At 47.3% G+C, this 12,843-nt stretch overlaps 4 protein-coding genes across 4 annotated transcripts; 3 read left to right on the top strand and 1 right to left on the bottom strand.

The window, feature by feature from the left end:
• The first annotated feature begins 5,580 nt into the window (after positions 1–5,580).
• On the top strand, positions 5,581–6,330 carry LOC149475629 (histone H3). The gene has a single exon (XM_089712517.1). It carries the CDS (start codon positions 5,689–5,691, stop codon positions 6,097–6,099), a length of 411 nt encoding a protein of 136 aa, XP_089568643.1. The 5' UTR covers positions 5,581–5,688; the 3' UTR covers positions 6,100–6,330.
• A 297-nt stretch (positions 6,331–6,627) lies between these two features.
• On the bottom strand, positions 6,628–7,256 carry LOC149475628 (histone H4). Its single transcript, XM_089712710.1, has one exon. The coding sequence runs from the start codon at positions 7,199–7,201 to the stop codon at positions 6,890–6,892; it is 312 nt and encodes a 103-aa protein (XP_089568836.1). The 5' UTR covers positions 7,202–7,256; the 3' UTR covers positions 6,628–6,889.
• A 2,010-nt stretch (positions 7,257–9,266) lies between these two features.
• Positions 9,267–10,207, top strand: LOC149475627 (uncharacterized). Its single transcript, XM_089713138.1, has one exon. The coding sequence runs from the start codon at positions 9,350–9,352 to the stop codon at positions 10,178–10,180; it is 831 nt and encodes a 276-aa protein (XP_089569264.1). The 5' UTR covers positions 9,267–9,349; the 3' UTR covers positions 10,181–10,207.
• Positions 10,208–11,754: 1,547 nt separating this feature from the next.
• LOC149475626 (histone H2A) lies at positions 11,755–12,351 on the top strand. The gene has a single exon (XM_089712584.1). The coding sequence runs from the start codon at positions 11,789–11,791 to the stop codon at positions 12,161–12,163; it is 375 nt and encodes a 124-aa protein (XP_089568710.1). The 5' UTR covers positions 11,755–11,788; the 3' UTR covers positions 12,164–12,351.
• Positions 12,352–12,843: the final 492 nt, after the last annotated feature.

Raw genomic sequence — 12,843 nt, 5'->3', positions numbered from 1 at the left:
GTTTTCGAGTTCGAGTAGTTAATTTTGCATCAGGAATCGTGCAAATCCAACACAAAACTTTGATTATTATTATTTTATCTCTCTTTTCTCGACATACACACCGCGCGAACGGTTACTTATCGATGTCTCTCTCGCACTCGACTACGATGAATAACGAAACGGAGACGAGTGTACCTAATGTGTTTATAAAAACGGCGTCGTACGCGTTTTCGTTGATATACCGGGTTTGGCACTCGAGCTGAGCACTCGTGCTTAGCAAGAGCGCCCTACCTGCCGTCTATTGTTCTCCGTAGAGACGGGGGACCGCTACCTGAGATTCGCCGAAAGGCAAATTCCGGGAAGTGACCCGCGCCTTTGTTGTGAACAATAGCGACCGATAAGCGACCGGTCCCACCCCGCCTGCTCAGGTAGTTTACTACCTGGTCAGTCGCGGTGCAACCGCAGCTGCACTCGCAGCGTACAACTAATTCTTGTTTCTCGACGCGCCAGTCGCGGTTTCTCCGTTGCCCACCTAACGGTGTCAAACGGGCTTCGGAGAAATTAACACCATCCGGTGGAAGTATCTGTGGGGCGCAGATACCGCACGTTTGTATAAACGGCGTACAGCCTCACCGCTTCGGGAGCTTTTCGGTGACTGTGAGTCCGGGGTCCTCTTAGTAGGCACTGCCACGGCGGGCAGGTACTCCAACTGCTCGCTAGCGCCCGGACTCGGCCGAGAACTACTCCTGACGGGTCCACGTCACGCTTTCGCAGGGGGTCACTCCAAGACCCCTGCGAACTGTTAGGTAGTGACAACCTCACCCCGCTATCACCAGCGGGACGCACCAAACACACCACACACACATACATACGTGTAGGCACACAACCCCCCCCCCGCCCGGAAGCGGGGAGGGCCGCTAGGACGACGATTAGGAAAAATAAAAACCGTTAGGATGTCCGATTCGTTGGAGGACCTAGATATAAAAGCCTTTATGGCTTTCTTAGTCAGGGAGAACCCGGAGGTGCTGGATGCATTTAAAGCACACAGCGCCGCCGGGGCTCAAAAACTTGCCGCGCCCGTTGCGCAACCGTTAAGGGACTCTCCTGAGTCCCCACCGCTGTCCCCAGTGGCAGTCGAAGCGGGGTTCGAAGCCCCGACCGTTATGGAGTGCGAGAGCGCTCCAGAGTCAGAGTCGATAGCTTCGGAGGCGGAGTCCTCAAATTCGTCAGACGGCTTCGAAACCGTCACAAATAAAAAGAGACGCAAACTAAAAAATGCTGCTCCGCCCGCCAAACGGAACGCGACCGTTCGCGATTCCGCGCGCGCCGAATCTAGCCGTGCGCCCCCCGCCCCTCAGGCATCCGCCCCTCAGGCACCCGAAGGCCCGACCGCGGGCAACGCCGCGACGCGTAAACCGCCCTCCCCTCCCCCCGTCTACGTGAGGGATAAGTCCGCGTGGCTGAAGATCTCAGCCTACCTAGACAATGAAGGTATCCCCTTCAAAGCTCGTCCAACTAAGGACAACATTCGAGTTCAGTTATTAACGTCTACCCATCACAGGGTTTTCACTTCATATTTAAGAGACCAAAACATAGGCGGTCATTCGTTCCCCCTTCCGGAGGAACGCTCTTTAAGAGTTGTTATAAAAGGGATCCCCAAAGAGATCTCTGCCGATCAAGTCTTCAATGACTTGAAAGACCAAGGTTTCCCTGTGCAGGAGTGCTTCCGCATGCACAATAGAATCACTAAAGCACCATATGACATGGTCCTCGCGGTCCTAGATCGTACCCCGAAGGGTAAAGACATTTTTAAAATGCGGCATTGCTGCAAACTCTCAGGGCTCAAGGTGGAAACACCCGACTCCCACAGCTATATTAGACAGTGTCATCGCTGTCAACTTTACGGGCACTCTGCTCGTAACTGTTTTTCGCGGCCTCGCTGCGTCAAATGTTTAGGCGACCACGGCACGGAGGATTGCACGAGGTCCAAAGATTTGCCTAATGAGGATCCACCGTCCTGCGTACTATGTGAGACTTCGGGTCACCCCGCGAACTACCGGGGTTGCCCGAAGGCTCCCAAACACAGGGCGGGGGGTCGCCAGAAGGCGAACAAACCTCGCGGGATCGCCCGCGCCGGGGCTCAACCCCCACAACCAAAGCCGGTCTTTATACCGGCTCCACCTCCCAAGACAAACGCTTGGACGAAACCTCCGTCACTAGTGACGCAGGCCCAGTCGAGCGTGGCGGTGCCGCCTTCAGCGGCTCCCGCTATACATATAGCACCGAAGCCCTCAGCTAAAGTGCACACACCCGAATTAGACTTGCCTGACGAGTCTATCGCAAACCTCGTTTACTTAATGAATTATATTCACGAAATCAACTTTGATGAGGTAAATCTAGTTGCAAACCAACTTAGGAATGCCAAAAGCAGCCTAGAGAGAATCCATATATTAGCAGCTCATAGGGAGTTGGTAATAAAACTTAACAAGACTCCCTAATGGCTACCACAAGTAGAATTAAACCTAGAGCGATCTCCGTAGTTACTTTTAACGCGGACGGCCTTCTCAAACAGACTAACTTAGTTAGGGACTTTGTCACCAGACGGCGTGTCGATGTACTAGTAATGCAAGAGACATTCCTTAAACCATTTAACCGTAATCCGCGTATCGCCAACTACATGTTGGTGCGTAACGACCGCGAAAACAGCCCCTTAGGCGGCACACTTATATATTACAGAAGGGCCTTGCACTGCACGCCCATCGACACGCCGCCTCTAATTAACTTAGAAGCCACAGTGATCAAGGTGTCTATGACCGGTCATCAGCCCGTCATAATCGCCTCGGTCTATCTCTCACCGTCAAAGGCAATCTTGGAGAGCGATCTCAGAGCCTTGCTTGCACTGGGCGACTCGGTCATTCTGGCCGGCGACCTCAACTGCAAGCACTGGAACTGGAATAGCTCCTACGAGAATGCCAATGGCAAACGACTAGACCGACTGACTGACCTACTTAACGTGACGATTGTAGGCCCCTTAGAACCGACTCATTTTCCGAAGAACACGGGACACAGACAGGACGTGCTCGATGTGGCGGTGATGCGGAACGTGACGCTACAGTTGCGCTCCGTTGAAACGTTGCACGAGCTCGACTCTGATCACAGGCCCGTGTTGTTCGAACTGGGTCCCCCCGATAGCACCACCGTAGAGTACATGACGAAGGTAGACTGGCGAAAGTTGCACGAGGCCTTACAGCCCGTCGACTCGCCAGAGCTGGAGTCTGTACCTGACAAAATCGACACGGTCGTAGAGGCGCTCGACGCGGTCTCCTCGGTCACCAGCCACATTCAATCCAAGATTGAATACGCGTCCCGGCGGGTCCCCGTTGGCCTCGGCCACCGGTTGGATCTGCCCCCGGACGTACGAAGGCTGGTGGGCGATAAGAACGCGGCGACGCGCGCCTACGACCGAGCACCGACAGACGAAAACCGTAGAATACTTCGTTCCTTACAGAGAGAGGTAAGAGAGCGAATTCACGAATTACGCAACGAGCGGTGGGACTCTTTACTTAGCGATCTCTCTCCCTCGCACACTGCCTACTGGCGGCTTGCGAGGACTCTCAAATCTGATGGTATTGCCGCCACGCCACCGCTCATTCGTCCTGACCAACCTCCCGCTTTTGACGATTTTGAGAAGGCCGAATGCTTAGCTGACAGTTTAGAGGAACAATGTTCCCCCAATCTCGACATGACCGACTCGACTCACATTAACGTAGTTAATCAAGAGATCGCACGTTTTACCGAAACCCCTCGTATCGATGCCGAGCCCTTGTCACCAACGACGGCCACCGAAGTAAAATCACTTATCAAGTCACTTGCCAATAGGAAGTCCCCAGGCGGAGACTCTATTCCCAATAGAGCTCTAAAAAGCCTGCCGCCCGCCCTTATCGCTCTCCTAGTAGCCACCTTTAATTGTCTCCTGGCCAATTGTACCTTCCCCGCTAAGTGGAAGGAAGCAATTGTGATCGGGATCCACAAACCGGGCAAACCCCGGAACGTGGCATCTAGTTACCGTCCCATCAGTCTCCTCAGCTCTCTGGGGAAAATCTATGAGAGAATCATCTCTAAACGCCTCTGGGACGCAGTCATTGCCAAAAAGCTGCTCCCGGACGAACAGTTCGGCTTTAGGCGAGCTCACTCATGTCCTCACCAAGTACACCGCATCACGGAGTACATTCTCGCGGGCCTCACCCGCCTCACACCCCACAGAACGGGAGCGGTCTTCTTTGACGTAGCGAAGGCGTTCGACAAGGTCTGGCACAACGGTTTGATTTACAAACTGTACACTCTCGGCGTGCCAGACAGTCTCGTGTTCATCATACGAGACTACTTGTCTAACCGGTCCTTCCGCTACAGACTAGACGGCACGCTCTCGTCTTCACGTCCCATCCAAGCCGGAGTCCCTCAGGGCTCCGTCTTGTCGCCCCTCCTATTCGCGCTATACACTAGCGACATCCCTAAGCACGATAAAGTGCAACTATCCCTCTTCGCGGACGACACGGCACTCTACGTGTCGAGTCCATACCGCAAAAGAATAACTCCACTCCTACAATCCGCGACCGATGCACTAGGCAAATGGTTTCGCAAATGGGGTATCACTGTGAACCCCGACAAGAGCGCCGCCGTGCTCTTCAGGCGCGGCGGCCCCGAGGCCATAGATAGTGTCAAACTCTATGGCCAAGTCATCCCGTGGCAAAAGCACACCAAATTCTTAGGCGTCACTCTAGACGCACACATGTCATTTAAAGCCCACATTAAGGCAGTCCGTAAGAAAGCCAGCTATGTTCTTAGCCGGCTCTATTACCTTATAAACAGTCGCAGTAAAATGTCCCTTAGACATAAGGTGACACTTTACAAAACGGTGGTCCGTCCTATCCTCACTTATAGTAGTGTAGTTTTCGCGCATTGCGCCCCCAGCTCCATACACAAGCTCCAGACGATTCAGTCGCGGTTCATGAGAACGGCGACTGGAGCGCCCTGGTTCGTGCGTAACGTGGACCTACATAGGGACCTAGAACTCCCCACCATAGCCCAATGGATGAAGCAAGCGTCTAAGCGCTACTTCGACAAGGCTAAAAACCACCCCAACCCATTGGTGACAAAGGCCATCGCATACGTCGCGAATCCCGATCCCACTCGTCGTCGCAGGCGTCCAAGACACGTCTTGGACGACTCCGACGACGACATTACCAAAGCCAACGCACGGCTAGACTCGGCGATTGAAGCCCAACGTCGAACCAACCGCGACACCGCACACACCACAGCAGAAAGCGTACACCGTCTTCGCCGGCGAAGACGAGGTCCCTTGTTCCGCGTTCCCGCGCCCACCCGGGTGAGCGCCCGTCCGATTAGGGCCCTTCTGGCCTCCTCCACTCAAGCGACAGCTCAAGCCGAGGTTCGTGGTCCCCGTCAAGGGGGGACGCCCTTGTGCATGTCGCTACCAGGGTGAACCTTCAGTTCACCCCCGCGTCCGCGTTAAAATGTAGAAGCCCTTCTGGCTAACATTGAGAGACACCACACAAAAAAAAAAAAAAAAAAAAAGCGTTTTCGTATTCATTCGAAGCGCAACCACTTCTCCGTGCGGTCGTATTTGTTGTTTTATTTCTCTATAATAAATATAGTGAATTCGAATTTCGAACAAGCCCCCCGGTCACAATGGCTCGCACAAAGCAGACCGCTCGCAAGTCCACCGGTGGAAAGGCGCCGAGGAAGCAGCTCGCCACCAAAGCGGCCCGCAAGAGTGCGCCCGCAACCGGTGGCGTGAAGAAGCCCCATCGCTACAGGCCCGGCACGGTTGCTCTGCGTGAGATTCGTCGCTACCAGAAGAGCACTGAGCTACTGATCCGCAAGTTGCCGTTCCAACGTCTCGTCCGTGAGATAGCGCAGGACTTCAAGACCGACCTCCGCTTCCAGAGCTCGGCCGTCATGGCCCTGCAGGAGGCGAGCGAAGCGTACCTCGTAGGTCTATTTGAAGACACCAATCTGTGCGCTATACACGCTAAGAGAGTGACCATTATGCCAAAGGACATTCAATTGGCCCGCCGTATCCGTGGTGAACGCGCCTAAGATCCGTTTGTTGTTTGCATTGTTCGTGTCTCGTGTCGTGTCGTGTGGTGTGTGGTTTCAATATGAAATAACATAACATAACATGACATAGCACAGAGGACACGTCATCGGACATCGAATGTTAAAAAAAAAGGCCCTTTTCAGGGCCGCACGTGATTCATTTTAATAGTAGGTACCTAACCTAACTATAAACGTTTTCCACTGTGCAGTAACGGAAACATACAACGAAATATCTAATAATATAATGATAATATTGTTATGAGAATGATAAAATGTATTAATATTATTATATTACTATTATAAACAGAAAACTTACCTACCTGATGAATTTTAGATTTTAGTAATGTAATCATTCAGTAGCCATTAACTTTAAATTCTTCTAATGAAATAGTTTTATTTAATATTATAAATGCAAAAGTTGTTGATGGATGGACGTATGTATGTATGTACCTATGTGTTGAACCGATTACAATGAAATTTAGCACACATAATAATAGAGAGATAATAGAGTACAAGTGAAATGATAGTGAGTGTTGTAGTTTTGCGCGCGTGGGGAAACATATCCATAATACAATAATATATAATATTGTGGAATTAATGAATCGTATGCGGCCCTGAAAAGGGCCTTTTTGTTGTTAATTTGTTTGTTTCAAAATCATCGCCGTGGTGGTCGTACGCCCATCTTTATTCGTACCAAGAATAATAATTATTAAAACGCCGAATCGATTGCATGGAATAATTATTGACGTACGTACGAACGGACGGACGATCTTTGAAGTAACACAATTAATTAACCGCCGAATCCGTAGAGGGTACGTCCCTGACGTTTCAGCGCGTACACGACGTCCATTGCGGTGACGGTCTTCCTCTTTGCGTGCTCGGTGTAAGTGACGGCGTCACGGATCACGTTCTCAAGGAATACCTTGAGAACGCCGCGCGTCTCTTCGTATATCAAACCGGATATACGCTTGACGCCACCCCTGCGAGCGAGACGACGGATCGCGGGCTTCGTGATACCCTGGATGTTGTCACGGAGCACCTTCCTGTGCCGCTTAGCGCCACCTTTTCCGAGCCCCTTGCCTCCTTTACCGCGGCCTGTCATATCGCCGACTGTCTTGCGTTATTCTACTCGTTTACTTGCTTACTCGCTGCGTGCCCGAAAGCTTGTGCGCTCCGCGCCATTTCATGTCGGACTTTTATACACACACATTATACACGCGTTTCGCTCGGCTCGCCCTCGACGCGCGACGGAGACGGATAGATATATCGTGCATATCGAGGGACTGCGTTAATAATCTTTGAATAATAATAATAATAACTCAATCACAACAATTGACAACATTTCATTTTTTAATCGCATATTTTAAGAGAAATTAAATAAAAAAAAAAATAACGATAAATGTGATGATGACGTCATACATACGGAGGAATAAAAAATAAAAATACTATCACATTTACACTAGACATTAACAGGGTAGGTATGGCATGTGTCAAATTTCATATTAATGTAATTTTTGTGAATTATTATATAAATAAGTAGCTTGAAATTTTTTGAAATGTATATAATAGATCGTCATTACTTAATTAACTTACTTGTGTTGTTATCATTATCCTTCTAATATTATAAATGTTACTATTTCACGCAAATATTACTGAACTGATTACAATGAACTTGGATTAACACATAGGATAGGTTTTATCCTGTTGAAAAAAAAAAATAAAAATCGACACAGCAAATTAAATAAGTAATTATTATTAACCAACTCTCTATCTATAAATATAGATCCCTCGTAGTTATTAAGTATAGTAGAGCCATTTTAAAATAGGCAACATTTGACAGTTCAACAAAATTCAACAACGTAACCTAGTAACGACGACATAGAATAACAAGATATTTCGTTTTGTTAGAACTGCACATTTGCTTAACTTTTTTCAATTACGACTACATAATATTAATTATAATAATAATGACCGATAAAAGTATTTTTTTTTTTTTAAGATTTCATTTTACTGATAAACCATTCTAAACATAATAAATACCAGAGACGTTACTCTAAAAATCGAAATCTGACATCTAGAATCGAATGCTTCACTTTAATCGATGTTTACTGCGCTCAGGTGCATTACGAAGATTTAAGGAATCTACAACGGTACGACAATAATAATTCATCAAAACATGGATACGTCATTGTCGCTATTGAATTAATCGTAATTGCAGTTGATGATGATGATATTATATATAAGTAACTTAATGATTAGGTAAATAATAAACTATTAATTAACTACCTACATTCGTGTTATTATCGATTCGTCATAATATTGTTACTACTCCTCTGTCTATTATTTAGGTATTGCTTATTATGCGTTATTATGCGACGATATTAAGTTAACACAATAATAATATTATAATAAATACGCAATTGTGAATCGTAGTCTCGTTCTCGCGCGGCCTATATAATATTTTGACAATATTAAAACGTGCGGGCGTTGCGGTGTGGTGTGCGTACTATGTACCTACTAGCTGTTAGTACCTGTGACTGTGAATATAATATTGTGACAAATATGTGACATTTATTTATAATATTGTCATTTCGTTATTGTGGCACATTCGTATTGTTATTATTTTTGTATTTAAAGGACGTTAAACATATTCGACCGATCGCCGAACTGTGTGTGTAGCCGGCCGCGCGGTCGTCGTTTGCGTTATGCTGTTCTACAACAGGTCACATTCATCCCCCTAAAAACCGTCGCAAACATATTATATGGCGATTACGAATAGTTTCACCTTAACGTCTGTATATCAGTGTATTGAGAGAGCCTTTTTCGAAACGACAATCGGTTTAATTACAGGTGAAATGATAATTTTAAAGTTGACACCGCGCACGCGGATAGCCCTTGGCAAAATTTAAACGTCCATCGCTATCGATGCGCTCCTCGAGCGTCGCGCGGGCTTGCACACTACGAGGGCCGATCTCAAAAGGGACGAGAAACATGTGAAACGTATACTTTTAAACGTTAATTTCACGTAAAATATACGTTCGAACGGAGGCATGTTAGTGAAAAGTTTCAAGCGCGACCGCGAGAAAACGTATCTCGATTGCACGGTTCCCCGTGAGGTAAACCGTCCAGTCGATTCCTACACTAGCGACACCGTACGTCGAATACAGTGAAACCTACTAAGTACTACTTATATATACTAATTATTATTACATACTATTGTCGACGTAAAGTTGAATTTTAATTAACAAAAATGGCAGACACCGCAGTCGAAACTGAAACTCCGGCGCCAGCGTCGACGCCCGCGAAGAAAGCGCCCAAAGCATCAGCAGCAGCAGCAGCAGCGGCGTCGGGAGGAGCCAAGAAAGCGGCCAAAGCAAGATTGGCGCACCCGAAGACGTCGGAAATGGTGAACACTGCTATCAGCGATCTCAAAGAGCGTAGCGGCTCTTCCCTGCAGGCGATCAAGAAGTACATATCGGCCACGTACAAGGTGGACGCGGATAAACTGGCGCCGTTCATTAGGAGATATCTCAAGGGCGCCGTCGAATCCGGCACGCTCGTTCAGACGAAGGGCAAGGGCGCATCTGGCTCGTTCAAACTGGAGTCAAAGTCCTCCGCGGCCAAGAAGAAGACCTCTCCGTCGAGCGGAGCCGCCGGCAAGGGCTCCGGAGCGGCGGCGGCCGTCAAGGTGCGCAAATCTGGCGGCGGTGGCAAGGCGCAAGCGGCCGCCAAAAAGACGGCCGTCAACGCAGGCAGCAGGTCCAAGAAGGCGGCGGCAGCCGCCGCCGCAGCAGCGGCCGCAGACTCGTCGTCCTCGCCGTCCAAGTCGAAAGCGTCAGCGGTGAAAGACAAGAAAGTAGCTGCAGGCAGAAAGAAGCCCGCCGCGGCCGCCAAGAAGGCGCCGGCTGCGGGCAAGGCGGCCGCAAAACCCGCCGCAGCAGCGTCGGCCGCCGCGCCGAAGGCTAAGAGGAGTGCCAAACCGCCGACGAAGAAGCCGAAGGCACCGAAACCGAAGAAAGCGGCAACGCCAAAATCCAAAGCGGCCACCGCCAAGAAAGCCTCGGCCGCGTCCAAGAAGTGAACGTGTGGTGTGCGTGCAATCGATCAATCGCAAGCGCAAGCGCAACCTAATTCGACTTCGACGAAGGTTAAGGTTGGAACTGGTTATGCAGTGCAGCGGCGACGGCGAGTGCATCGGGCACAAGTCTCAGCAAAATAGATACATATTATATATTATCTATCGCCAAAAAGCCCTTCTCAGGGCTAACATATATTTTCGAATGCGCACTCACTACGAACGTTAACGTTTCCTTCCAATTTGCGAGGACGAACAAGCAACTTGTAGGTACCTACACAATAAAACTACAATTATTACAATTTTACAAATTACATAATAGTTATGTAACATCATAATATATTATAGTAGCAACTAGCAACATGCATGCACAATATAATAACAACAAGAAAATCAAATCTACTACTAACTAATCTACAGCTTTACGTTAGGTTAGGTTTAGGTTTAGGTTTAGGTTTAGGTTTAGGTTTAGGTTTAGGTTTAGGTTTAGGTTTAGGTTAGGTTAGGTTAGGTTAGGTTAGGTTTCTTAAAAAAAAACTACACAGAAATAGGAGCCCCGCGAAGCGGGGCTCCGTCGACGCGCAATGAAATAAGGAATAAATAAAAAAACATCAAAATATACCTACGTAATACGTACGGTAAACACACACGTTACTTTTTACCTTCAACTTGCAAAATAAAATATTATGTAACTATTCATCGCACACTGCAACACGCTACCACACAGACAGACACAGACACAGACACAGACACAGACACAGACACAGCACAGACACCGCCCGCCCGCCCCACACCAGCGCACGCCGCCCGACCGACCGCCCGCCCGACGCCCGACTCCCGATAGTACATTTTACCGAAACTTACTAAATACCTACTCTCTAAAATCTATACATACCTACTGCTATGAATAATTATTAATTATTATTGATGGTTGTCTAGACAACACAGTCTGTTTCTGTCACCTGACAAGTTACTTTAAAAACAATCAACCACGGTACAGATACAAACTGTCTTTTCGACATCGTCATAGATTGTGACGTACGTACTAATCATTATTATTATGAGTAACTAGCGGTCCGCCCCGGCTTCGCCCGTGGTACATGTTTACGTTTTCTCTACGTAAGAACCATCCTCGTACTTCAAGGAATATAATAAAAAAAAAAGAATTATCGAAATCGGTTCAGCCGTTCTCGAGTTATGCGCTTACCAACACATGTTGCGATTCATTTTTATATATAAGAAGAAGAAGAAGAAAGAAGAAGAAGAAGATAATAATATTTGGGGATGCTGTACACTGAATCAAAAAAAAAAAAATATCATTTTGCATGTATGTTAAGAGATGAAGCCTCGCTTAAATAAAAATATAAATAAAATATGTACATAACAATATAAATTATTATTATTTGACACGGTCGTGTTCACTGCGCATCGCTCGTCGTTTGTGTTCGCTCGCATTTCACGGCGTCATGCCCACCGCAATCACTAGGACGCGTAGCCGTTATATATTAAATCAGATGGTGTCTTAAAAAAAAAACATACTTTAGTGATCGGCGCGTATCGTTGTACGTATCAGTTTTTCGTTTATTATAATATTATCAAAGAAAACGGTAAATAATGTCTGGACGCGGTAAAGGCGGTAAAGTGAAGGGGAAGGCAAAGTCACGTTCCAACCGTGCCGGTCTGCAGTTCCCCGTCGGCCGTATTCACAGATTGCTCAGGAAGGGCAATTACGCTGAGCGCGTGGGCGCCGGTGCCCCGGTCTACCTGGCGGCCGTGATGGAGTACCTGGCGGCTGAAGTTCTCGAGTTGGCCGGCAACGCGGCGCGCGACAACAAGAAGACTAGAATTATTCCGAGACATCTGCAATTGGCCATACGTAACGACGAAGAGCTGAACAAGCTCCTCTCCGGCGTGACCATAGCACAGGGCGGTGTATTGCCTAACATTCAGGCTGTGCTGCTGCCCAAGAAGACGGAGAAGAAGGCCTAATTGGATTGCATTGCATTTACCAATAACGCTACAATTACATATTTTTATGTATGTTCATCATAATATTATGAATTGTTCAAAAGGCCCTTTTCAGGGCCGCAATATATGTCTTGACAACAACGATAGATAGAGTTTCTAGCAGCCTAAACTCTCATCTCTTCAGTGATCGTTTACCATTTGACACGTACCAGAACATGAATAATATTAATCTATGTGTTTCGCCCGCATTTAATATTATATTATAATATAGCCTTTAACCCTAGAACCGTATCCATATTAGAATTTCATTAACGCTACCCAGGTGTACAAGACGTGTAGGTACCCCGATGAAAAAAAAGTAACATTCATTTGAGTATTTTTAATTTAATTTATAATGGCATTTTTGTATTTGATCAGTAGTTCCTGAGATTAGCGCGTTCAAACAAACAAACTCTTCAGCTTTATAATATTAGGATATAGATAAGAATTATACATAATTATTATAGATGTTTAGTTTATAATAAACCTTCTTGTTGAACGCATCAAAATCCGTTCCATTTTATGTTTGTTTGTAATATATATAATAACTAGCTGTGCCCCGCGGTTTCACCCGCATTGCTCCGCTCCTATTGGTCTTAGCGTGATTATATATAGCCTATAATAGCCTTCCTCGATAAATGGGCTATCTAACACCGAAAGAA

Source organism: Colias philodice, chromosome 29 (genome assembly GCF_061535455.1).
Source record: "Colias philodice isolate Cphi_HAF_F1 chromosome 29, ilColPhil1 Martin Lab GWU primary, whole genome shotgun sequence".
Classification (NCBI taxonomy): Eukaryota; Metazoa; Arthropoda; class Insecta; order Lepidoptera; family Pieridae; genus Colias; species Colias philodice.
The sequence above is the reverse complement of the archived record's forward strand: the minus strand, read 5'-3'. Positions and strand labels throughout refer to the sequence as shown.